The 27138-nt window shown below is 37.8% G+C and overlaps 3 protein-coding genes across 5 annotated transcripts; 1 reads left to right on the plus strand and 2 right to left on the minus strand.

The window, feature by feature from the left end:
- Nucleotides 1-5975: 5975 nt before the first annotated feature.
- On the plus strand, nucleotides 5976-9606 carry LOC116193901 (MYB-like transcription factor ETC3). Of its 3 annotated transcripts, none has more exons than XM_031522658.1 (3): nucleotides 5976-6266; nucleotides 6500-6587; nucleotides 8135-8344. In XM_031522658.1, the coding sequence occupies exons 1-3, from the start codon at nucleotides 6071-6073 to the stop codon at nucleotides 8220-8222; spliced, it is 372 nt and encodes a 123-aa protein (XP_031378518.1). In that variant the 5' UTR covers nucleotides 5976-6070; the 3' UTR covers nucleotides 8223-8344. The 3 variants fall into 3 exon arrangements, with proteins under 3 accessions (XP_031378518.1, XP_031378510.1, XP_031378506.1); XM_031522650.1 differs by lacking the exon at nucleotides 8135-8344 and adding an exon at nucleotides 9122-9606 and having other exon boundaries at nucleotides 5994-6266; nucleotides 6503-6587; XM_031522646.1 differs by lacking the exon at nucleotides 8135-8344 and adding an exon at nucleotides 9122-9606 and having other exon boundaries at nucleotides 6003-6266.
- Nucleotides 9607-17156: 7550 nt separating this feature from the next.
- Nucleotides 17157-18999, minus strand: LOC116193963 (anthocyanidin reductase ((2S)-flavan-3-ol-forming)-like). The gene is made up of 5 exons (XM_031522735.1): nucleotides 18741-18999; nucleotides 18443-18612; nucleotides 18130-18345; nucleotides 17540-17919; nucleotides 17157-17453 (listed from the first exon to the last, which is right to left on the minus strand). Exons 1-5 carry the CDS (start codon nucleotides 18856-18858, stop codon nucleotides 17297-17299), a joined length of 1041 nt encoding a protein of 346 aa, XP_031378595.1. The 5' UTR covers nucleotides 18859-18999; the 3' UTR covers nucleotides 17157-17296.
- Nucleotides 19000-23612: 4613 nt separating this feature from the next.
- On the minus strand, nucleotides 23613-27096 carry LOC116197892 (protein SEH1). The gene is made up of 8 exons (XM_031528197.1): nucleotides 26844-27096; nucleotides 26234-26345; nucleotides 25883-25983; nucleotides 25358-25435; nucleotides 25088-25243; nucleotides 24623-24735; nucleotides 24324-24450; nucleotides 23613-23925 (listed from the first exon to the last, which is right to left on the minus strand). Exons 1-8 carry the CDS (start codon nucleotides 27000-27002, stop codon nucleotides 23794-23796), a joined length of 978 nt encoding a protein of 325 aa, XP_031384057.1. The 5' UTR covers nucleotides 27003-27096; the 3' UTR covers nucleotides 23613-23793.
- Between the last annotated feature and the right edge of the window lie 42 nt (nucleotides 27097-27138).

The raw sequence follows: 27138 nt of genomic DNA on the forward strand, positions 1-27138 counted from the left end.
CGAACCGCTTGAACTAACAATTGTTGATTAGCTTGTGCTCAACTTTATGTGTACTATATATATATATATATATATATATATAAACATTTCATAAATTAACCAGAACATATTATTTAGTTTACAATTTTACATCCTATTTATTAGCTTGTACTCAACTTTATATATATATATATATATATATATTAGACCATGAACGTCTCTTTAAAAAAAAAAAAGTTTGTGCCAAAGTACGTTCGGTTTTTTAGGCCTACAGTCCTATCATACTCGAGAAGTGACAAAGCTACTCCAAGTTGAGTACAACATCCTTTCCACCAAGCTAGGAGCTTTTTCAACATTTACTCTCTCAAGATGATTAATTATTCATTGAGTAAGAATCAATCAAAATACTTATAAGTAGGAATTTATGGACTCATTATGAGACCAACTTTTCACTTTTAAACATCTTAATTGAGTGTTACATATTCAAGTGAATGAGTAATACTCTTCCAATATTTACTCCTCCCGAAATGTCCTTGTCCATCTCAGTCTCAGCAATAATCACAATATTATAGTGGCTCCACTACCTCCTTTGGTATCCTACAAATTATTATAATTAATCCGATGAAGAAGAGAGTTTAGTAGTTAGTACAGCCACACTATTTGTTGACTTGAATGTCACAAGTTTCAGATTCAATTCGCATCTGGTGGAACTTTTTAATTATCTTATTATTTTATTTTTCTTGTTCTTGTACTTGATCAAGAGTATTTCTTATAATCCAAAAAATAAATAAATTAGACAAGCAGGTCCAATGCAAAAGGAAGTTAACTCTCAGGGAGAAGATTTCAATGGGTCAGTATCAGGTCAGGTCATGTCGAATGTGTTCCATTAACATGTCGCGGGTCTACCTGATATGCGTGCTGATCTTAGAATATTTCAAGGTTCTAATAAGAGTGTTTCATTTATTATCAGAGATAACATCAATACATTGGCAAGTGGCTAATCATTTCCCGGGACGTGAAAGAGAGAGTCGACGACCACGTTTAATGTTCCTTTAGAATTTTATTGAGAGCATTATTCTTACATGGGATAGGAGACACCCCATACATGAGAAGTGACTGTTACATAGTTCGCTATATTATTATAGGACGAGGGGACTTATTTAGTCCACTATCCCTGCAAGTGCTCTCCTTTGATGATATGATCTCTCTTCGCTTCTCAATCCTGCAAAACACGAACAGATAATTGAGAACACGAACGCTTAATTGTAAGAAATTAACAATTACGTGAGTCGTTCTACGTCCCTTTCACATGCTTTTGAATAATGGCTGAACAGAACCGGGAACCTATTCTGTTCTGTGAGGAAAAGGCGTGGCTCTGCCTTTTTATCCTGAAGTTATCTTTCCATGCCTATTATTGCAGAATTGGTTTCCTGAATTGGTAATGATCGTTCGAGTCTCTTTCGTTCGTATCATTACAAAGCATGCCCCTTACTTCGACTGTGCATTTCCATCTCAGCCGTGTGATAACGATCTCATAAGCCAAACTATGAATATTTTGAAAGCCTTCCAAAAGAGGAGGGAAAAGCTATCGAATGGTGATGGAGCAGATTCGATTCGATCATCTCTGTTGCCCCTTAGGCCATCTCTAGTGGCTTCGAAAATTTAGACTTTTCTAGAGCTTATTACGCCGCAGTGTCTGCCTGGTCCCTCCATTTTCTGTTGTTGCTACTTAGAAATTATAATGCGGATGCTTGTTTTTGATGGTTCTCTTTCGCTTCACCATGAGCCATATGATCGATCCGAAAATAGGAAGCTTCTTATAAAACATGCTTTTAGATATGTTCATTTGCTTGGTAACTTGGTCTGAACGAGAAGCGGCGATAGTCCACATGTATATCTTTTTGTGCTATTCGATTAGCGAAGATATCTGAGCATTCAGTTTGGTGTTGTTGCGATCCCGATCTTAAAGCATGCAGTCTCTTTTAGGCTACTGAAACCCAACATATCCGATGACAACTTTAAAACTTATCGTACCGTGGCAGTCGTAAAAGACATATTGTCTTATCACCTTGGCTTGTTAGTCTCATCCAATATTTTCTCGCAAATCCAAATCCACTGTCGAAAGTGATCCCATACATTTCCCAAAATATTAGCTCGCATCAAACAGACGGGTGTATTTAGTGGGTAACGGCATTTAATGGGATAAAATAATTCGGTATAATTAACCATGATAATATACTGAATGCTTCTACCCCGCACCCCCACTTTTTCTTAGGGGATGGGTTGGGTCTGTTCTTATTTTACCCAAGGGTTTTGAATTAGCCCCCTTGTCACACGAACCGGACCGATTCATCAGATTCTGATATTGTCGAAATCAAAGTAGGTGGTAAAGTAGTGGGAAGACATGGAAATAAAGGTATCATTTCAAAAAATTTACCTAGACAAGATATGCCCCATTTGCAAGATGGAAGGCCTGTTGATATGGTCTTCAATCCATTAGGCGTCCCCTCCCGATTGAATGTGAGACAGATAGTTGAATGCTCGCTCGGGTTAGCAGGGGATCTCCTCTTTTCTATGTACACAATGATTTCGTAGAATGAGCAGGGCCCATTTGAAGTGGCCCTGGCCCAGGTAATGGAGTTGGGCCTTGGCCGCTTCACGGTCCGGCTGATATATATAGCTACATCGCACAGGGCGACCTGCCAACAATGCGCGAATGAATCAAATAACCAAGTTTACAAGATTCTCGCAGGTTGGACCAGCCCTCTGGCTAAATTTAGTACTACACGTATAATAACTCTCGCCTTATATTATGATCACGAGCTACGCAGACTTGAGTAAGAACTTATACTATACCAATGATGTCCAGGCAACAGGTGTTTCGACAATCTATTGTATATTGGATAGTTTTTCTATGTTTAGGCTGTTCCGATTTCTCCTTTCACGTGGTTTATTTTGCGGGCGTCGTTTCCCGTTATTTATCGGTCTCTAGGTTTATATATATGTTGTCAGATGAATGGTTCTGAGACTGATCGATGGCAAAGTATCATCCTTCATTTCTTTCTATTTCACTGCGGTCATGACCAAGAAAAATGAGACGTCGTCCGGACTCTCAGTCCGGACAGTAGAAGTACTTTAATTTTTTAACAAATATGTTGAGTAATGTGAAGATATTACACACATATATATATATATATCTCTAATACCCCCTCAATCTGTTATGGGCTTAGCTACTGACAAATTGCTATGATGGGACTGAAATAATGAAAGTGATACATTTTTAGTGAGCGAGTCTGCAAGTTGTGATGAGTGGGGACATATCGTACAAGAAGTTCTCCACGTGCCAGTCGCTCTTGGATGAAATGATAGTCAATCACAATATGCTTACTACGATCATGTTGGACTGGATTATGTGAAGATATCACATATATATCCTTAATGGGGAGTGTTTACATAGGCCAATCGGAGCGTGCCACGTCACAGATTGTCAAGTAATTGTCGATGTCGAAATAATAACTTATTAAATAGCAAAAAACTGATTATTTAACAAGAAATTTATTATTTTGAAAATATTCCTTGCTAATAATAAGAAACTTGTTATTTTGTGATAAATTTATTATTTTGAATACAACAACAATCTTGTTAAATAACAAGTTATCTTACTAAATAATAAGAAACCTTTTTTTTTTTGGAGTCTCCGTAAAACCTACCTTTTAAGGAGCCTCCGTATCCTAACTACACTCAACATAAAATTATCACTGGGCTGCCACGCCAAGGTGGTAAACTGTGACTAATGTGGGTGTGCTTTATATTTGTTTTCCGACAGCCAAACTGCTGGATCGATGTAGCCTTTTTGTCACATAATCCTTTCTTGTCCTATGTTTGGAAGTACTAGGTGCAAGTCATTCCGAAAGTAAGTATTTTTGTTAACTAACATATAATCACTTGCGTAATGCAAACAGCCAATAAGCTGATCACAATTTCTTCTCGACGAAAAAGAGTACGCTAGATCATTGCAACTTATATATTATCAATAAAGTTGTGTAACTCGGAGATGATCTAGCACATCGGAGGGCAACCCTTCACGTTTGTTTGTTGGGAATTTGTCATAGATATAAATGACAATGGAATAAATACATGCAATTTCTCATATACTTTTGTCAGCTTCGTCGTCTTTTGCACCTTTTGGGAGGAGGGCAAGCTCGTTTTGACATGCTCACACAACGCAGAGTAACTTTGGGACCAATTGGGACCATAAGTATTACTCTAGCTAGTTACTAATTCGTTATGCTGCCCTGACAGTGACTGTAAGACTATGTCCACCTGAAATGCATGTTCGTATGTACGTAGCTAAGGATAAACATAAACATAAATGGATTGTACGTCTTGGTTTTCGGAAACCAGGAAGTACATACCGGTTCTTTTCATAAGCATGAATATTCAGGACTATATGTCAACCTATTTCAGAAATTCGAAAATAGTTCTGTTTGGGAGTGATTTGTTGCCATTTCCTCATCCAAGCCCTCAAGAGACATGCCAAATCTTTAGAAGATTGTTTTTGGGTTGACGCATGCTTATTATTCTTTGAATTGTTCATGCTACAACTAATCCTAGAGAAAACTGATCATGTAAACCACTGGTCCAGTAATTTGAGGTGCCCTTTTTGTAACTAGAAAATGGATAGGACTCGGTGTACGCCGTAACCGTGCTTGGTAGGAATTCCATCACAGAATATGTGCGTTGTAGGTCCGGATCGAGATCCAGACCACATGCATATATCCAAATCCAAAGCCAAAAGGACGAGGGAATTAGGAAACTTCCAAAGTGATTTTCGGACCACATGAGAACCCACAGTGATCGAACCACATTTCAAAATCTAATATATATGACAACCCGCCCGTATCTCACTAAATTAAGAGATACATCGCCCGTCCCCACAAACGTTCCGTCGATGTGATAATCGGTCGGTAACAATAATACTAAATATCAACCTAAAAAACAGCCAAGATGGGAAGACTGGAACGCACACACAGTCCCGGAGCATACAGCTATATCATGATAGATCAGCATATAGCTCTAGAGGAGTTCTGCACATATACATATACATATATATATATATATATAATCTCAACCAGATATTTTCTTTTTATTATTATTATTATTTTCTTTTTCGTAGTGAAATTTACGTGGTGAATCCAAGATAGGGAAAGAGCGGATGATAATAGTCAAAGCAAGGGGATGACATAACTACAAGTCAAAACTGATGCATGTCAATGAGAGGGACAGAGAGAGAGGCTCGACGTCTGGTCGTTCACACCCGTCATTCCATGCACTCATTAATTTTTTTGAAATTAATTCCCTCCCCCAATATTTTCTATTTATTACGTATCATTTTCTTTTTTCTTTTTAAAATTTATCTATCGAGATGTCCATCTCAGCATAATCAGCTTAATGAGTTACTTCAGTATATACCCCTTTGCTATCCTATAAAATAATTAATTAGATTCGGAAAAGGATTTAGTACAGTATAAAATGTCGAATTCGAATCAAGAGTTCGTGAATCCATTTCTAAAAATTTCTTATTCCTTTATATTTTATTTTTCTTATTTTATATTTGACCGATAAATCTCTCTTAATTATAATAAAAAAAGATAATAAATTAGGAAAACATGTTATTTCTACTTTATACGGCAACTGTCGGACATCACATTTATCAATACATCCATCTATACAATTATCACCATTTCATTTAGGGCTTATATGTAACTTTTTTTTTTCGGTGGAGAAAATTGTGAGATACATTACTCTTACAATTTTGGGAGATCGAGCATTAAAAATTATTCATTTATTTTTAATTCTTAACCGTGGTACAATTTAACTAGTTGCTTCGTCACCAGTCCAAAATTGTAAATTGGATTTCTGCTGTTACATATTATAATTAGTTTGCATAGAAAACCTTGTTGGCTTATCTGACATATCTTCTTGTCGTGGACGACGTCGACTCCATCTTCCCTGCATATATAATTCCTATCCCTCTCCATGCTCTCTCTCTCTCTCTCTCTCTCTCTCTCTCTATCTATCTATCTATCTAATGCTATATGCTAAGTCATCAACAGGAACAACTCCCCCAGCTAGCAACTTCAGTTCCTCTCTTCTCTCTATATATCTCTCCCCATCTCTGTGGATGAGTTGCGTTCATCTTCTCTGTAATGATAAAGAAATAATGGACGAGCGTCGTCGGCCTCGGAAGCAACCAAAGACAGCGCTAAGAAGTATTGACTCTGAAGGTTCGAGACTAAGCCAGTTCTCATCGACAAACTGATGATCCTTAGTTAGTTACTCTATTTGGTTTTCTGGAGAGGATGAATTAGTGCTGTTCATACTTTCTTCTTAAGTTTATCTAGATATATGTATATACACGTGTATGTATATATATATATATATATATATAATATAAGCATATATGTGCAGCATGGGCGTAGTACTTAGATTGATTTGTTTGCTCTATTTCGAGATGCAGAAGTTAGTAGCATCGAATGGGATTTCATACACATGACAGAACAGGAGGAGGATCTCATATATAGGATGTACCGACTTGTCGGAGACAGGTAAGACATAATTCCCTCGGTTATATTATCGTTGTTCCTTCCTGCTCTATGATTGTTGAATTTTCATCTGCGACTAATCTCGTCTACAACTATTATTTAGCATTACATATCCATTTCATTTATTTTTCATTTTATTAATGTGGGGGAGAGAAGTGTGCACTAGAATGAGAGATCGAAGGCCCGACAATAACTATGAAAAAATAACACGCTTCGACCTGCCTAGTTGGTAATGGTTTATGCAACACGAATAGACAGTAATATGCAGATATTTCGTATCAAAAGTCTTTATGAAAAAAATTAAATGTAAATTAATATAACTACATAATATTTTGAAAAAATAAACAGTAAGTGGAGAGAAGAAAATAAATAGGTATTAATTATCCTTTTACCATTTTCGGCTTTATTCCAAACATTTTGCAAAGACGACTGTAGATTTGCAGGGGACTTGAGATGTGATTCTCATCGATAGGGATGTATTACGAAAATGGTACCGTTTGGTGAAGGTTGCAGGGGTGCATACAGAGCAAGAGGTATTTAATGCAACGAGCCCTCTCATATAAATGTTGTTCTCTCAAAGAACAATTATCCACATATGAAGGTGAAAACAAATTTACTAGAGGATAAAATCTCGAATAATTCTATCAGACAATGGCGTTCTGGAGAAAAATTTAAGCGTATCTAGTAAGAGTGGCATAAATCGAGATTGAGTCAATCAATGTCCTTTTCATTGCTATAGTACTATTCTCATTGGCAGTTATGATAATCGAGTGATCCATTGCTGAGAAAGATGCTCTCTCTATAAAAGATATTACGTGTTTTCTTTTTCTCCGGTGAGACCAAGATGATGTCTTCGGCCTAATAAGAAAAATTAATCTTCACTCGGACGAGAGTCAGCGTGCCCCGGCAACCAAGAGATGTTTTGCGTTATGTTCTTAACGTTTTACCATTTGGAATTGGTAGTATCGGTGGAATATGGCTCGAGAATGTTAATTGGGTTGGGGAGAGAGAGAGAGAGAAAAGCCGAATGGAATAATTGCAAGACAGGGCACGCTATTGCGAGCGACTGAGCAGCATAATGCGTTTCATGGCAGATAAAGAAGAAAGTGGGCAGGCTTTAATTAAAAAAAAGTAAATAAAAAATAAAACTTGGGATGAATTTAACTTGGAAATAATGAGTAAATTGATGATAAAACTAAACGTGCCCTTCTGAAGACTGAATGAATTTGGCTTCAGTTTGTTGTTCCTTGTTGATTGGGTTTGCATTGCACCAATGCATGATGAAGACGCTACAGCACATACCTCTTTATTTTCTTTTTTCTTTTTTCTTTTGCCAGAACACATAGCTTTATATCCACACATGTGGGACCTCCTCTTCAGTTAGGGTTCCTAGTAAAATTTGTACTTATGTAATCATCAATCCTTTTGAAATGCTTTTTTTGACTAAGTGGTTGCATAGGACTTCTCTGGGCATGTTTGGTTCGCCGGATTTGATCAGGAAAGGATTACGTATTTCGCACGGAATACACAATCCGACGTTTGATTCGCAGGTCATGCGGAATACCTATTCCGGATGGACCCATAATCCGGCTTTCACCCGGATTGAGGAAGCTTCATGTAAAGGTCCGAATTAGCTAAGGAACATCCGGAATTGATGCTAAAAATACTAAAATGCCCTCAGCATTGTTCATTAATTTCAAAATGTGCCATCGTTTAATTATGCTTATTAAGTTATTAAAATAATTAATTTTATTAATAAACACAATTTTTAGTAATTTAATTAAAATATTAATTTTATAAAATTATTTACTTTTACATTTTTTAAAATGTTTTTTTATTAATTATAAAAATTGTCATTAAACTTATCTATTTATCTTATAAAACCTATTATATTTAGCATTAAGGACATTTCTGTCTTTTTATTCTATTCATATTCTTTCTATTCCTTATTCAACTCAATCAAATATCAGAATATAATTCTCAATTTTGCTATTCCCTCCAACCAAAAAAAAAAATTTCATCAGAATTTCTATTTTATTCCTTATCTATTCTATTTCCAGTCTATTCTAATCCTGCTATCCAAACGTAGCCTTAATGGAACCCTCACTAAAACGACTATGTTCTCACATACATTCTTTCGACTTACATAATTCATAAGCATATCGCCTGCTTATGGACAAAAGCTTAGGTTATATGAGGGTGATTGGTCCGACACTATCTTTTCAGGGGCTGTTGTCGTACGCGGTAACATGCATATGTGATGCGTGTACATTATTAGTACATTTAGGGAATAATCGCTGAGAGATCATACTCATGGTACGTACTTGTTTTACATACTAAAGGCCCTAAGTGATGGGCCATGAACACGAACTGTCGTACTATATGTTGTGTTGTGTTTGAAGATACCAGCAATTCTTGAGTATGTACATGTTTAATCTATAACAATGTTAGTTAGGGATAATATATAGATATATACACGCACAAATAGTTATATATATATATATATATATGATGTTTGTATATATTTAATTTTGTAGGTGGGATTTGATAGCTGGTCGGATTCCAGGGCGTAAAGCAGAAGAGATAGAGCGGTTTTGGATAATGAGACACGGCCGAGCTTTTGCGGAGAAGAGACATACAACCAAGAATCATCGTTATCGTCACCAGTCGTCCAACAATTGATGATCAATTATTATCCCACGACACCGCTCATAATTAATAAAATTTTGCTTTAATTTCAATTCCTGTGTATACAATTAGCAGCGTGGAGATTTTAATCTGTGTCATATTTATTCTGTCTATTTTATTGTTAGGAACATCGAGCCCTTTTTTCTTGTTCTTTTTTTTTTTTTCCTTTTCGTTTCTATTTTTAACTGCCTGACATCTAAGCTTGCTGGGGCATTCTTTTTTTTTTGGGCTTTTCTTTTAAGTTAATTAATTGTTTTGGACATGATGTAATATTTGATCGTTTGTGTTGCCGGAACCGATATATGAGACTCCGATCATTCCTCTCGCACCACAAGTAAGCGATATAGTGAGCATATATATATATATATATATTTCTTTTTTCCAAATTCTACAGTATGGACTTTTAAAAGTTCCATAAAGTGCGGAAGGTTTTTGAATCTTTAGATCTCCATCAATTTAATCTTGACGGTTTTTTATTTTTCAAGTTTTAAAATTTTAAAACATCCCAAAAAAAATCGCGATCTCACCCTTCAATTATGTAAAATGCGCTTTTAACCTACTTGTGTTTCCATCGAGTTTGCCGGGTTTAACATGATTTTTATCGCCGATTGCTGGGTTTCTCTTCTGCAAAATCCCTCTCTTTTATCGACTTAGACGGCAAAGACATGTACAAGGAACACCCAGAAGAAGATGGAGGAGGAGGGTTCATTGATTGTTCAGAACATACGTACAAAGGGGATGCAAGCGGAAAGGGAGCCACAGCTTGAACGAATTGAAGCTCGGAGTCAACATCGTCTTCGTCGAAGGGGACAAAGGAGAATTGGGGGAGCTCTTCTTGGACCCATTTCTCCTTCTCAGCCCCATCATCAAAAATCCAAGGAATGCAAGTGACGAGGGAGCTCAAACTTGAACGATTTGAAGCTCGGAAACGAGATCAGTTTTCGTCGAAGAAGAAAACAATCTTTACCCACATTCGCCCATTTGAGTTTCCACGCCCATCTCACCAGCACCACCTACCTCCAGCCCCTCCATTTCCCTTTTTTTTTTTTAATAAGATATTTCTATAATATTTTCAAATATTTTGATTCAAAACAGTCCCCTTTTGAATATTCTAATATTTTTAATGACAATGTCGGTCCACATGAGCAACACGTTGGATGGCCGTCACGGAGATTTGACGATTGGACTAACTTGTATAACGGAATTGAAATCTATGGACTAATTTGTTGGCTTTTGAAATTTATGGACCAAATTGATGGCCGCCTGAAACTTGGTGGAGCAAATTGACGGTTTACTGTTATATTAAATAAATTGGTTTGTAACATGGCACTTCTTCATTGGTCCACGTGTAAGGACTAATTTGTAATACTAATTAAGGTTTGTGGGTAAAAAATATAAAAGTAAAGATTTTAAATACTTAAAAAAAAATAATGTACACGATCCGTAGCAAATGACGGTGATTTAAGGGTTATATTGATATTATATGATGTTAAAATTCTAAAAATGTGCACTGCACCGTTGAAGTAGCTTTTTTTATTTCCCTATAAAAAAAGACGCATGTCTTGGGCTCTGAATATTTTATATATGTCCAAGAAAAAACCGTGATTGTATGTCCTTTCATTTTCAGGTTCATTTCCTTTTGCCAGTTAGCAAAGTATATATGTTGAAGTAAAAAAAGAATGCAGTGCGATGGCATATATCTTTGCTCGTCAATTAAAAGGTTGTAAGTTCGATTCTCATAATAAAATTATCAATATTTCTTTATTAGTTATTAAAATTTTTATATTATTATACTAAATCTTAAAAGTATATATATTAAGTATCCGAATTAGGTATGTTAATTAAATTTTACATACACTTATATTTGAAAAGATTATCTGAGCAAATCTTCTAGGAGAGCGTACCCTTTCTTTATACTCTCTCTCTTCTAATAACAACTACAAATAAAAAAGAATAATAATATATTTTTTTTTCAAAAATGCTAGATCCTTCTAAGTGGAGTGCCTAAATATTTTCTTAATTCAAAATTCTATTCACACATCTATTGAAGATATAATCCTTGAATCTCAATGCCATTATAAGTGAAATTTTGAATTAGGATTATTTTTTATTTTAATTATGAGGAGTATATAGCAATATTCTAAAAAAAAAAATCTCATGAATTCTTGGACTTCCGACCAATGAGTTCCTTGCCTTCTTTGCTCAGTCGAGCTTCTTGTTCCTTACTGTAGTCTCGGTCCGTAGCTTTAATACTCCGATTTTTATAACCTTTGTCTATATTCACAGTTGATGCGACTCTGTACCGACTTCCCTATGTAGATGGCTAAATTACTTCGTAGCCTTAGCCTAGTTTCTTTCTTACGATTAAATCAGAGGTCTTCCTTGGCTTTCGTCCCTGTGCCTATAGGCCAAGGCTTAGCTTCGTATTGCTTAATCTTGTCTAATTTCATGATTTACAATTAGTTTGTAGATAAAAAGGCTACAAGGCGTAACATAATTACGATGCTTTTTGCTCATTTTCTTAAACTAGACATATGAACTAATAAAAACGACACACTGTCCAAATTACAGTAAGGACAAGTCTCCAAGGCTTTACATTGACTAGAAGTCTTAACCGTGCTACAGGTTGTGGTACATTTTACGCTTCATCTTTCCACGAAAGATAATGAAATCTAATTGGATGGAATGATTTCGCATCATGAAGTGTCTAATTGCATAGTGTGGATTTCTTCCATTTCGGCTACCAATCATATTCGATTTTATTTTTTCCCTAGATAACACCGATAGTTCGTGATACACAAGGTGATAAATATTGGTTTAAAAGGAGCAGTAGATGTGAGAAGAAATCAAAATGGATAGGTACGTAGCTGGTCGTTATTTTACAAATGAATATATTGATCTCCAACTAATCGTTCTTATAACTAATTAAAAACACGGGGCTTCCCAGAGAAAAACGTGATACACATAATATACAACCAATCGGCCGCTTTTAAAATAATTTAACAAAAATTTAAAAGAGACAGTGACTAATGGATGGTGTAAGCGTTAGCCAATTTTGAAGAAAATCGATATAGTCTTAGAGATGGTTGAGAGGGAGGATCAAATGAGATGAAGATGATGTAATTAATTTACAAATTTAACCTCAAATTAGTCATTGATTTGTTCTAAACGATAATTGATGATGAGTAATATATAGAAATATCACCTTTTTAACGAAAATGGAGCTTGGCAGCTTTAATCTTCACTACTTCGAAATTCAAAAGACCCCTTTTGGTCGCACTTCTAATTTTCGATATTGTTCATACTTCAGCTACCTCGATTATTAAAATCCATTTTGATCGAAGTAATCATAACAAATATAATAAAAACAAAACTACCTACCATTCTCATATATAACTTCTTTTCTCTCCCTCTACACTTTAACTTGCACCCTTTTGTTTGCCATGAGGATCAAGTGCCCTTTGCTTTTGCCGCAAGGGCACTCATCATTGCCTATATATATATATATATATATATATATTGACCTCTTTTTTTTTCCAATTATCTAAAATTATGCTAGTTAAATATTCCATATCACATCAAAGAGGATATAACGTAGTGGTGCATACACCTCGCTTGATAATCAAGAGATTGCATGTTCGATATTTAGTACATGAGACAACTCGTGCCCCTCTATTAACTATTAAGATTTATATTTTATTGTATTAGGATAGTATGTCCCTTTATAATCAAAAAAAAAAGTTTTATATGATTTTGTAGATATATTTTACCTTTTCGATACGCTTCCTTTAATGCTGAAATTGATTTTACATTACTTCCAAGGGAACTTGCAGTTAAGGCTGTATCTTTCATCCATTTGTTTTAATTATTTTATAGAAAACTTTCATTTCGGTCCCCAATGTTTGACTCCGCCATCCACTTCATCCTTGAAGTTTTGGAGCCATCAGTTTCGTCCTTTAAGATTGAATTTCCCCATCAATTTAGTCCCTCAATCCAACCACCATTTAAAAAGACTCAACGGCGTCCAAAAAATAAAGTTTAATTAAATTAAAAAAGAAAAACAAAAATAATAACAACGGATCTGGGTAACAGGTTTGGCGGTGGCAAATCCCGGCAAGCCACCTTCCTCCGCCCCACTCCCGCCAACCCTCACCTCCTTCGTCCTTTCCCCTCTCGTTGTTTCCCCCACATCCAATATACACATAACCCCAGCCCCACCATCAATATGTGTGTATATTGCCTCTTTCTCTTCCCTCATCTGAAGTTTAATCTTTTCTATTCTCTCTCCTTCACTCTCTCTCTTCTCTTAGTCTTACGATTTTCATTAGTCCTCATTTCTCGAAGGCCAGTGAAAGGAATATGTAAATTTTTGGGCTCAAGGATCTCTGATATTATTGAAGAGCTCCCTTTTATTCGACTCTAACTTTGAACCTCTGCAAGTTTTTCACCGGCAGCAGGCCGAGAAGATGAACGATCACGACGATGATGGGGCAACCACCTTAGATTTCAACACCAGCGTCGGCGCGCCATAGATGTAGACCACTATCCGACTGCCCCGCCCCAGTAAGCACTCCGCCATCGGTGAACAATGATCACCCAATACCATTCCAGACCATACCCTTGAAGCATGAGCCTATCAACTCGAACCCCATCTCTGATCAGACATGAAGCACCAGGGCCCTCCATGCCTCACCGCTGAGCTCATCTTCCCCTTACCCAGAAAACAAATCTTTTAGTTTTATTTTTTTTCACTTGCTGTTTTTAATTTAACATCATTTTTTGGATGTTGTAAGCCTTTTGGACAGAGGGACTAGATTGATGGGGAAATTCAATCTCTAAGGATGATATTGATGGCTCCGAAAATTCAAGGATGTAGTTAATAGCCGAGTCAAACATTGGGACCGAAATGACAGTTTACTCATTATTTTATTATTTTTCGGATTTGTGCTGATTAAATGGTCCACAAACCTGGAGATGTGACACACACACACTACATTTTTTCCCCCATCTTCTGGCTTGATAGTTATTCTACATATTTAAGTTTCAAACAAATGAACAAAATGAATGTTACAGTCAAGAACATTGCATATTAAAAATTTAGATCGATAAATCAGTTAATTTCGTGGCTCCACGAACTCGGGCTTTATTTAATGATATGATTAAATGATGTTTTCATTAGCTGATCAATTTGGAAATTCTCAGTAAAAATATACACAAATTTCTATCGAGTAGGTCCAGATCAGAAACGAGTATTTTTTTTTTCGGTAGGTAGAAACGAGTAATTTTATTAGGATGATTTAGAGAATCAATGAATGGGTTCCAATTAATAGAATCCCTTCCCGCATAGCTTAAGTCGTACCTCTTTGTTTTTCCTTGCCAAAATTGGAAATTATACTTCCTCTCTTCTTTTTTTTTCTTTTCAATCAGACTAATGTATTATCTTCTATCGAAAAAGGATAATGTATTATCTTCCGCCCGATATGCTTCTATTCCGACGTCGAGATTTATACTTTGTTCAAAATATAACCCGAGAATCAGATTGTTGGATGGTTATCATCATAATGACAATGTTCATAGTCACACAAACCTTCCAATTATAACCAAAATTATTGCAAGATTTCCGCTTAACCTATCAAGAATTGGCTATCTCCAATCGGAAGTTTTAACTAATTAATTTCATGATACCCAATTATAAACACAACGACTTCCTTTCCATTTTTCGATGTGGAATTGACTGTAATTCTTAACACGCAACAATTATATTGTTCCATAATGATTTTTATGGATTGTGGAACCTCTTTATTACCGGACAAGAAGAGGGAGCGCTATTGTATTACACCTTCTTTCCAACCAAATTGGAAAAATTAAATAAATTACAATATTGTCCGGAAGCGATATGGAGCGGAATCGCAGTTTCCTTGTCCAACACGTCCTACACCCCATCAATGTCAAGCGGTCCGACGGGCCTGCATATGCATATAGTTTGTGCCTTTGGGCCTGAAAGAGGCCCAAAAATTGTGAAGCCCATGAAGTCCTCGTCAATATTTTGTTATTTATCTCTTCAAATTTAGGATATGGTACCGTACGTATGGAAAAACTTAAGTAGCATATTCATCGTATTAAATCTATGAGCATTCTTTATAATCAAAAAATAACTTGTGTATCATAACTAATGGAGAAAAGTTAGCTTAAATATAAATTCCACTGCTTAGATATTCCAATGACGAGGTCAGTCCGTCCCCTCCAGCTTGACCGTGACTTGCATTGCCTCGAGGGGGGTATTGGGACAGCGATGGAGCCCCCGCGGAGGGAGTTTTTTCCCGAATAGGAGATCGTAGGAGAATCCCCAGTTCTAAGGGCCCTGTCTCCGGCCCTCATCCCCGGACATCGCAGGTTTCGTACTTGGCCTCTATGCGGATATGAAGGTCAGTGATGGAGCCCCAACGAGGGATGTGGCACGTTCTCCTCAGCATATTATGAGTATAGCACCTTACCTTAACGTACCAATTAAAAATAGACGTTATTTAATTTATTTTCTACTTGATTAAGAATATAATAAATATCTCCTGCAGCAATACTAGCTAACCAGCCAGCACAAACGTATTAGTACTAAGGAACCGAAAAGGACAACTATTTTATTGATACAACCCAAAAAAAAAAAAAAAACGATCGAGGACAACAGAAATGATATAGTCAGCCGACTATATTTAGAAAGATAATTTTATATCTTGATGACAACTTGGGGCTACAGCGTCTTCTTGCTGAGCAGCAGAATCCCGAGCCACCTCCCACGTCGGCCCCTAAAGCCCGTAACTCGGAAGGTGACGCAGAAGACGAGTTCGAAGAGCCAATGGATCCAAATTTCGGAGGTCTGTGTGGGCAGTACGGCCTCTGGGAAGGAGCCTGGCTGGTCAAGAGAAGCTAATGTAACTCGATCCCCGTCTCACGCACACGTTCGCCAGTCCCTTCCTCTCCATTCTTCCAAGTGATGCATATGTGGTGAGACATGTTTGTGATCTACTTGAGAAAAGAGAGAGATATTGATGCAGCGACATCGTCATTTGACTCGAGACTTTTTAGATTTGATGATCATATGAGAAATTCTTATATATTCATTTTTTTTCCTTCTATTGCATGACATTCTATAATTTATGAGGCTCGCTCCGCAGGGCAAAAAAAAAAAACAAAAACAAAAAGTATTTGACGTTTGTGAAAGCTTCATTATATTATATTTATGTTGACTAACTTATCCACGACAAAGATAAAAGAAAAGTGTCATGTAGCGGACTATCAATAAATGGACTAGAATAATCTGAATATCTAATTAATTATTCGAAACATACGATAATTTCAATGGCAGATCTCCATTATCTCATACAATCTTCTTAATAAATGTATATCTGTTGTTTACACTTTTAAGCCATATTGTAGACCCGTGTTCTTTTACTTTTTCCATATTCATTTTAATTTACTCCTTTTTAAAAAAAAAATTACCCACCAATTTTGACCCTTTCTCATTTTTGTCCCTTTTTTTGATTTCTTCTTATATTCTCTAAAAAAATCTCAAAATTAACATGCCCTCACTATCTATACATTAATTAACTAAAACATTTTACATCTTACAAAAATGGAGTAAAGTATCATTTTAACACTCCCGCATATATTTTTCTCTAAATAATATTACACACAACTTTTGTCTCTATTAATTTGTAAAAAAATAACAATGAAGTGGGTGCTATTGTAGTGTTATGTCAAAACTTTCAAATTATAATTAATACAAAATACATTAATATTAGCACGAATATATATATATATATATATATATCCAACACCAAAACGATAGGGCTCAGCAGAGGTCAGCACTAATTAACATAAAAGAACTAATTGGGAGCCGAAAAAGTCAACAATTGATTGATTCTAGATTTGCATGAACACATGACAAATATAGGAATGATTACCAAACGAAAATATACTAATCAGCAGAACTTGGAGGATCGAAGAAAATTTCATTTGATCAATGGGGTTTATGACATCTTCTTGCTGATCAGAGCCCCGAGCCGCCTCCCACATCGGACGCTGTCATCTAATATCTCCTTGAGGTTGTACTTGTACTCGAACCCTATCTCTATCAGCCTCGAATTATCGCATCTAACTTTGCTGCCGGATGAGTCCCCCATAAACCTGCCCAGTTAAACTTATAGTGTCACGAGCAAATATATACAATAACTTCGAGTTTTATATCCTTCCCAACAACGGAAACTACTCACTCTTCTGTAATCTCCCACTCCGGGTAATTTTCTCGAAAGTAAGCTGAAATTTCTCGAATGGAGACGCTTGTGGCTGAGCAAAGAAACCGACCCTTCATCGACTGTTTCTCTGCACAGAAAATATGTGCCTCGCATACATCATCAATGTGAACTAGCGGAACTGATCCCACAACGTCCTGCAAATACTTGAGGCCAAAGAAAGCTTGATGGTCACCCAAAATAGGCGAAAGGACCACCAACGTGCTCAGTGGGACATCTCGATGGATAGTCTCGCCCGCCACCTCAGCACAATCGAGGCTAACCACTTCTGGCCTAGAATTCTCTCTGTCATTGTACTTCAGCAGCTCTTTCTCTGCTAACGTCTTCGATCTCGTATAAGCCTGCGAGTAATACAGCAAGAGGTGTGAAATTTGAACGGCACAAAACAAGGGAAAGCAACATGGAAAAACAGGACGTCCTTACCGGAATCTAAAAAACAACACATGTGCTAACAAGCAGATTAAATAATCCCATAGGATCCAAAGTTGTAATTGGATTTGATGCAACTCGATGTGATCGTGGCTTCTTAGTATAGGAATGGGATTATGTACCAGCACAGAATCAACAGAACAAGTAATTGGGGCGTCCAGTGGTGTCCAAGTGGATTCATCCAATATGCTGGACCGATAGCCAGTTCCATCCTCATTCAGTGGGGACATCGCTAGCACACTGCCAGTGTAAATCAGACGCTTGACGCTGCCTGATCGGATGCAAGAGTCAGCAATGCTCCTTGCCGCCTCGACGACAACGTTGGTCAAATTCTCAAGCTGCTTGAAAAGAAAAGGAGAGAAAGAAAGCTGAGAAATAGGCCAATCTCAATTAGCAGATTGGATCATACAAGGTTCTTCAGGGAACTGATGGAACCTGATCCTTTGAAGCCCCGAAGAGCACCGGATGGGCGACATGGAAGACCGACTCACACCCTTGGATGGCGGGTTCAAACTCTGCCGGATTGAGCAAGTCCGCTTGGAAGAGTACGAGATTGGTGTCTCCATTTGGAAGGGACCTGAGAAAGTCCACCTTGGATCTGTCCTCTGCAAAAGTAAGATTCAAAGAAACACGCAGACGTTCACTGTGAGCAAAATATACGGCATCAAAAGCCCGTAAACCGGAATGAGGAGGTGCATAAGAAAAAAGAGATGAAGGACAAGAGCCGATGAACCCAGGTTTCTGAGGGTCGTGTGGACAGTATAGCCTCTGAGGAGGAGCTTCCTGATCAGCCAAGAAGCGATGTAACCCGATCCGCCCGTGACGCACACCTTGGCCCCCTTCCTCTCCATTCTCTCTGCACTGCAATTCTTTTAACCTTTGGTTTCCCCTTGGTACTGAGTATCCTTGAGGTGATAAAATGACAGTAGAGATCTATACATGTGTTGGATCGACAGCCGGAGAAATAAAAAGGATTTATTCGATCTAATAACTAGTTGTGAAATACAATATGCGTCATATGTTGCCGGCCCACATCTCCCATTGTCTTATGCATATCCCCAACAAGAAAAGTCAATGAACAATTCCTACAGTAATCAGGATGCATTGAGAAAACCAATTAAATTAGTGGATCCCAGTCTGTCTTGTCAGTGCTATTTATCGATCGTAACGTTAAATATAGTCACTTATATCAGGCCTGCAGCACACATGCCCAGCCATATATTCCGAAGGCGAGGCACTTGAACAACCTTGAGATGAGAGAATTCGACTGTTACAAATACATCCCGAGAGGTTCGAAATTTCTGAAGAAATATGAACAAACGAGGAGGGGGGGGGGGGGGGGGGGGGGGGGGGGGGGGGAATTGGGTTGTACTTCCCGATGTTCAAATTTTTTAAAGAAATGGGAAAAATGAGATTATGTAAATGAATCTAGAACGTTATGGCAAAGACTCTCAACAAGGAAAAGGAAAGTGAGTTTATTATGTGGTTTCTCGCTTGTTTTCATAAATAAATAAATAAAGTCTGTGTATCATTGGTTAGACAAATCAACTACGAGACAACGCCAAGGCAATCATGTAAGAAAATATAATTAGTCGTAATAAGTCACAAAATTGAACATAATTCGAATAGTAATTTGGACAAATAGAACTAATTATATTTTCTTATAATTTTGAAACAGAATTGTCCCCTCCTAGATGCTTGAGGTCACGTGGACAATCGTTTCCCAGGGTAAAACGGCAACAAGCGAAGCAGCAACACAAACAGTAATGCTCCAACGAACTCGAAGTAAAGCGTGAACACTATCTCAAAAGGTACATAAGAGAAAAGGGGAGACTTTGATCCCTCGAACCTCAATTCATCGAATTATGTTGTTTTCGGGTGGAAATTCGAATCTTTGTGCATGAAGAAAAAACTCCACAATAGCTCATCATTCCCAAACGATTTTTTAATCAAAATTTGTCCCGAAGGCAGATTGAAAGGTCTGTTGGATTTTATAAGCTAGGTTCAATGCTTATTTCACTCTTCCCATTCTCCCGTTGTGGAGAATAACTCACACACATTCAATATATGTGTTGATGGAATTTGATTATTCATGAATGCAATCCATTCATCTCTTGTAATCACCACTTAAATATAATTCATTCTCACTTGAATGTAATTTATTCCTCTACCATTAAGAGAAATTTTAAATGTGGTTAACATAAGAAAATCAAGAGTCATTAGCTTGTGAACAATTTCATCCTTCACCCATTAGCCATAATTTTCAACCATCCCCCACATGAATGGAAATTACTTTTCCTTGTGAAAATGCATGTACTTTATTAGCAGTCCAATAGACGCGATGTCCTTGAATTGTTCCACTGGTTTGTGTAAAGATATCACACACCTTACACATGAGTCAACTGACTTCCTTCGGTTCTCATAGTTGTGTCTATTTTTGCCATGGAACACTGTCCTGGTTCTGCAAGAGTTTTTAAAAAATTAAATCCATACAAATTCTCCTCTAAAGCGGTCCCTCTTCTCTCTAACATAGGTGATTTCACATATCATTAAAGCAATTTAGATTACTAGCCTTATCTATTTATCACTGTTTCTTCAAGGAATGGTCCAGGGATTTTCTTGTCCATAGTGATTTAATTCGGTTCTATAACACGGTTGTCCCATTGAACCTAGATCTTGGGATCTCCAGTCAGCTAGGTTGGGTATCCGCTATAAAACCTTTCCTCTAATGGACTTCAGACCCATTCCCTTTGACAACTTCTCAAACTGCTCTTTACTTAACCCTTTGGTTAGCGGATCCGCTATATTATCCTTTGACTGCACGCAAGGTTTTCAGAATCGCGATTCTACCTAGAATCGATCAAGGGTCGTAGAATCGTGAATCGTTATTCGAATCGTGAATCGTAATATTCTACTTGTAATTAAAAAAATATCATATATATGTAGTATATTTTCCTGAGCAAAAAAAATCAATTCTTCAAATAAAAACCACAAACTAACAAATCAACAATAAGTTTTAAAATGATAAAAACACAAAATATCGTTACAAATTATCGAAATTCAAGGTCCAAAATTTCAAATCATAACTCAAACTCCCGAAATAAAAAGTTAACAACATAAGTAATAACTCATAATATAAAATGAACAAACAGATCAAATCTCATCCAAATCTTCATCATCACCAACATCATCATCATACAAAATATCAAACTCAATAATCACTCACTCAATAAATCTAATAGAAGCTCAATAGGAAATTACAGCACAATGCGGGAAAAAAAAATTAGCACAATTTCAGTACAATTACATCAGCAATTCCATCAGCATTATTAAATACAGCGCAATTTCATCAGCACAATTTATCAGCACAATTACATAGAACACAGTAGTAATTTTCATAAGAGAGTAGAATTTTCATCAACAGTTCAGCAGTTCAGCACAATTTTGGTCTTTCGAATTTGATAGAAGTTCACTTGTTAAGTGTTACCAAATTGATTCAGAAATCAATTTGGTCTTCCGACCAAGAAAGTGCAGCACGAGCTAAAGTGTATTTGTCTTTCTCTGGTTCTCTCTTTCTTTGTGCCTTCCTGTCCTACTTTATCCCTCACGCTACAACTTCGAGACCAGACCTTCAAAAGACTAACCGGTTTTTTCGGCAAGAGATCTCTGAAGGCTAGCTTTGCTATGCTATGTCACAGGCGAGCAGAATTCACACACTGTTTATTTAATTTTGCAAGAATAATGAGAGCTGGGCCACCTTGCCGAGGAGAATCTCGTTGGTGTGAGGAAGCCGTAGACTGTCGGGTGGGTCGAGCCGTCGAGGAAGGTGATGTCGTTGGGCGATGAGTCGGTGACGGCGGTCGAAGCTCGGGCACTGGGCAAAGGCGGAGGAGCAGCCGCGCAGAGCAAGCAATTGCTGAAGCGGAAGTCGGACTTGGAAGAGTCGGAACCACGAACTCACGGTCACGGAGCTTCAAGCTCATCGATGACTCGAAACTACGGACTCACTAGCAGAACAAGAAGAAAACAAGAAGAAATTATGAATCGCGATAGGACAGATCGTCGGAGACAAGAGAAATTGGAGACTGGGTTAGGTTTGCTTAGGGCACAGACATGTCGGGGAGAAAGGGAGTGCTGGAGAGTGGAGAAGAAAGGGAAAAGGAAAGGAAAAAAAAAAGTTGTCGGGCTCAAGCTTGGACTTTGCCGAATCAGGCCTGGGCTTGGCCCGAATCTGGGCTAAATCCGGAATCGCAGAATTAGTCCGATTTCGCGATTCTGCAATTCAACTCCCGATTGACATGCGATTCTAGAATTTTCGACTCAACCCCCTGACTCGGAATCGTATGCCCCTCCTTGAATCGTAGAATCGTATGATTCTACGATTCGAATCACGATTCTAAAAACCATGACTGCACGTAGTCAATAGAGATCATTTCAGTTGAATCAATTGTCTAATGGTATTATGTCTATGACGTATATGTCTAGACTTACCTCTGTGCCCTTCCAATTGCTGTTTGACTGTCACGGTGGATACAAATTGATGGCACAGGTTTTTCCCATTTAGGAATGTCCTCTAGAAAATGGCGCAACCATTCAGCTTCTTCTTCGCATTTATTCAGAGCAACAAATTCAGATTCCATTGTGGACCTAGCGATAATAGTTTGTTTCGAGGACTTCCATGAAATTGCTGGACCTGCTAGTGTGAACACATATCCACTAGTAGATTTCGAATCCGTTATATCAGATATCTAGTTTGCATCATTGTAACCCTCTAGGACAGCTGGATATCTAGTATAGTGCGGCTCGTAATCTCGAGTGTATCTAAGGTATTTGGGCATCCTGACAATTGCCTTCCAATGGTATTACTCGTATATCTGCTGAGTCTATTAACCGAATATGCAATATCTAGCTGATCCTCCCGTGATGCACACCTTGGCCCCCTTTCTCTCCATACCTTCTCTGTAGAGGAAGTCTTGCGCCGCGCCCTTTATTTGTATAAACATCCGTAAATTGTCAAAATGATAATATATTATATGTTTCAGTGAGAAATCAGACAATGAAACGGTACAATCACATATGTTTTGGTTTTATGTGGGGCTAGTACGAAATAGAAATTAGTATTGCAACCGATTCATATGCCACATCTCTAATATTACAATTTGTCATCTATATCAAACCGTACAAATTCACGTGTGACATCTCCAATATTACGATTTGCTCTGTACCAAACTGTACAGGTTAAATATGAGATCGATCTGATCATTAAGAGAGTCTAAAAGGAGAGCAACGGCTACTGCAGGAGCATGACTGATGTACATTTAGAATTTTCTCATATATAGGCAAATCTTAGTTCACTTTCCTTCTCTATTCGTCATTCCTATCATTGTTACTTGTTAGGAATTTAGTCTCAGTTCGAACTCTGAGCTTCTTGAACTTTGATGACACCACCAGACAGGCCTTCCATCGAAAATAGCAGAAATTTGCGCTAGGTATCACCAGCACTAGATCCAACGACTTCCAGGTCATAAACTTCACAATGACTTCACAATGACAGGGCGGCCCGCGAAAGTCGGTTGCCTTTTGAGGACAACTCAGGTCACAGATATACCCTTAACTGGAAGGAAATATCACGGCCATATGTCTTATCATCTAGAGGAGATAAATTAACTTCTCCAAGGTTTCGGAAGGTTTGTCTACAAATATCAAACTCTTTTCATTTCTGTGTGGGAGATGAGTACACAATGAAACTCTGGAGCACACAAAAAGATGACTAAATGCTTAACCAGCTAACAAGTTGGCAGAAATGTGGCTTGTCCTTGCCAAACACCGTTCAAGTTGGATTGCCACAACTTCACAGCCCCATCAGATCCGGTAGTTGCCAATGTCATCCCACTCATGTCCCATTCCATTTGCCAAACCTACAAATGGAAAATCACCCGTAGGTGAAAAACCAATCCCGCATCCAGTTTCTTCCATCAGAGGAGGAAATCAAATTGGAATTTGGCCATGTGCCAAGTTACAATATTTGAACCTATACCGTCACTGAACCAGAAAGCAAGGTTTTACGGGCCGTCTAACCAGAGAAACAAATCCTTTCACTTTCTAACCATTGTTCTTGTCCAAGTAACTTAATACAATCATTGTACATTACATTACACACATAAAATCGGTGCTTGAGTTATCCATCTCCAACAAAGAACATCCCTAGAAGCTAGTTTCAGAATCATCAACATCAATTCATGAGAATTTTCCTTGATGGTCAACTTTGATGGGAATTTGAATCAGCAATAGCAATATGAGAGTTTCAAGTGCATACCTCTCCTTCCTGTCCAGAATGCAACGCAACCCTTTCCACAGGAAGTCTTCCATCCGCATCAGGGCTTAAGTTAAGATGCCATATTGTGATTCCCTTCTCAGTTGCCACAGCTATTAACTCCCATGGCCTAGAGGAATTGCATAAATTCAGATCATTTAACAAAATAGATTCTTCCAGTTAAAACCAAGCATTTGGTTCAAAACTCTGTCCTGCTCACTTGACAAGTGCTGTCATAAATAAGGCAATATACATTCTTGTGTACTGACTGCTGCAAGCAGGAAGAAAATGAATAATAATACCTCCCAATATTAGGGGCCCATGCAACGGAATATACCCGATCACCCCTGTCCTCAGTCAAAGCCAACTCTGCTACTGGAAGCCATCTTTGATGAGCTTCATCAAATTCCCACACCTTCAAAAGTTATCACGAGGTAATTTTAGAAAAAAAAAATTATAAGCTTTCTAGCATTCTCATGTTCTTGTGAATGCAATGGAAAGGAGGTCTAGCTAATTTCAAAATTTGATAGGGCAACAGATTATTCTTTCTTTTGGCTCATACACGGCAAGACACTTGGTTATAAATATATTTGATTGCTTTAAGTAGCATCTTTTCATGCCATCTTATCATGATAGAGTTTGGAAGAGGCATCTGAGTATTTACTTTAGAGCAAACTTGAGATAAGTTGCAAAAAAGATGAGCAGAAAAAAAATTTGAAAATGAGCAGTTAAGTAAATAAGGTGAGATGTGCAAGAATAGAACAGGCCTTGGAGGAATTAAGTTGAGGTGTATCTGAATTGAAACCCATAACGAAACTTGACTCTTGACCTTCACCTCTCACTGGATTCCAAGAAATTGAAGCAGACAAGCACGAGGCTTTACCAAATGTGGAAACAGAATCAATAACATTCTGGAATTCAGCCTGGTTTAAAAAAAAAAATCTGTATCAAGCAATCGTCAAAAAGGATCCAAGGATAACGGATAAATTTGTTCTATCAGTGATCAAATACAGCGAAAAAATGAAATTTCTAGAGACCTGCAGCTGCCAATTCTTCAGCTCCAAGGGATTTGTTAGCTCAAAGACCTTTAGAGACCCATCCGAATACCCGGCAACCTGTAAATAACCTCAATTAAGAAACTGTGGAGATGTAAACATAATCTCGTAGCAGCGAAACAGATACTATCTCTATACAACACGATACAGCACATCAAAAGCAAGACGAGAACTGCTAGCCATAAGAAAATAATGTTACAAGGTATTTGGATGCCAAATTTTCGATTAAAAAAAAAAAAGAGGAGGGCCGAATAGGGAAAGAAATTCATCAAAACGAAAACTGATGCAGAAATTTCAAGATCTGGGGAATTAACTCATATCAGCTTCCTCAGCCCACACCAGTGATCAGGACTAAAGGAGTTGTCTTGCTCTGTATTTCTCTTCTTTTATTTTAACCATGAAAATGTCCAAATAGGCAACGATTAGCTTCTCAAAGTTATTTTTAGTATTACCAAGGACAATTATATAAAAAATAAAAAAGATAAAAAAAAATAGGGTGTAGCTCACCATTTTCAAGCTTGTAGGAGAAACTCCAAATTGGATATCCAACACTTTAGAGGAACTGCTTTTGAAGAACTCACACAGCTTCCACTGAACTGATAGAGAATCTACATAGAGGGAGAAGACAATCAAAAACTCATTATTAATCCTCTAAGGCAGAATAATACATTGCAATAAATTAAAAGGAAGCCTGGGAAATCGTAACAGTAGAATTATGTTTTATCATCGCACTGGCTGTCTCCAGCTAGAATCAAATGTTCAGTTAGCATCCAACTGGAAAATATGTCACATACATTGTAACAGGAATGGTGGTATATATTTTACATTATATCTGTCAGAGACTACAAGAGAAATCACCTTCGGCAACTTCTTCCCAGATAGAAAAATTTCCATCCTCAAAGATGCAAGCCACTGCATCCCCATACTCGGGAGGTACCCAAACTACCTTCGAGATACCGACCTCGCGTACCTATACATCAAGCAGTACTCAGCGTCAATACCCGCAGAAAACCTACACCAACATTAATTATGCTCGTAAATTAACAGCAACCCGAGAGTCCCCTTTTTCCCACAGGACAATTTTGGATCAAACTCCGGCAACTCAAAGGAGATTATGTAATGGTTTACCACAACTATTGAATAAGGTCGCCAAAATGAAAACTTTGATTTCCGGAAGCTGTCTAATAATTCCAGCAACGAAAGAATGTAAACTTTGAAAACCAACAGCTCAGAGGCACATTTTCTAGTCCAACACTCAAGTGTGTATACAGGAGATCTCCACCAGATTTCCATGAAAGCTCTGTGTCTTTCACAACTTTCTGGCCGATTTTCTCAATTCAGGCCCTTCCAAAGCTAAACCCCACTGACAGTAACGTACGGAGCTTTGAACCTTAAAATGGGATTCCACAAATGGTGAATGCTGACAATAAACTGGAGAGCGTATTGCGCAGAGGAGGGAAGTTTGAACCTTAACACTGGAGCTGCGGCTGAAGGAAGAGGAAGCAGGGTCCGGGGAATCAAAGACGGAGAGCGTTCCGTCGACGGAGCCGGCAGCCAATCTCTGACCACAGTAGTTCCACGCAGTGCAGGTTGTTCCCTTATCGAGCTTCAGGACCGATTTCTCCATTCTGTACTCCCACAGCGCTTCCTCTCCTTAGCTTCTGCGAGCTATCGGAGCTCGGAGACCGGAACTGAGCTTAAAACCCTGCGGTCTGGCCTAAGGTTTTGTCCGGAATTGACAGTTTCCGGTGATTCCACCTCCA

Source organism: Punica granatum, chromosome 1 (assembly GCF_007655135.1).
Source record: "Punica granatum isolate Tunisia-2019 chromosome 1, ASM765513v2, whole genome shotgun sequence".
Lineage (NCBI taxonomy): Eukaryota > Viridiplantae > Streptophyta > Magnoliopsida > Myrtales > Lythraceae > Punica > Punica granatum.

Excerpts from the sequence above, each read along its gene's own strand:
- LOC116193901 (XM_031522646.1), top strand. The coding sequence starts at position 6,071 with ATGCTATATGCTAAGTCATCAACAGGAACAACTCCCCCAGCTAGCAAC. Across the intron at positions 6,267-6,499 it reads AAGAAGTATTGACTCTGAAG|AAGTTAGTAGCATCGAATGG; the intron begins GTTCGAGACTAA and ends TTCGAGATGCAG. Across the intron at positions 6,588-9,121 it reads TACCGACTTGTCGGAGACAG|GTGGGATTTGATAGCTGGTC; the intron begins GTAAGACATAAT and ends TTAATTTTGTAG.
- LOC116193963 (XM_031522735.1), bottom strand. The coding sequence starts at position 18,858 with ATGGAGAGGAAGGGGGCCAAGGTGTGCGTCACGGGCGGATCGGGTTAC. Across the intron at positions 18,346-18,442 it reads TCGGGGCTTCAAAGGATCAG|CTTGAGAATTTGACCAACGT; the intron begins GTTCCATCAGTT and ends CTTTTCAAGCAG. Across the intron at positions 17,920-18,129 it reads GTTCTGTTGATTCTGTGCTG|GCTTATACGAGATCGAAGAC; the intron begins GTACATAATCCC and ends TATTACTCGCAG.
- LOC116197892 (XM_031528197.1), bottom strand. The coding sequence starts at position 27,002 with ATGGAGAAATCGGTCCTGAAGCTCGATAAGGGAACAACCTGCACTGCG. Across the intron at positions 25,984-26,233 it reads CTGGGAAGAAGTTGCCGAAG|ATTCTCTATCAGTTCAGTGG; the intron begins GTGATTTCTCTT and ends CCCTCTATGTAG. Across the intron at positions 23,926-24,323 it reads ATTCTGGACAGGAAGGAGAG|GTTTGGCAAATGGAATGGGA; the intron begins GTATGCACTTGA and ends TTCCATTTGTAG.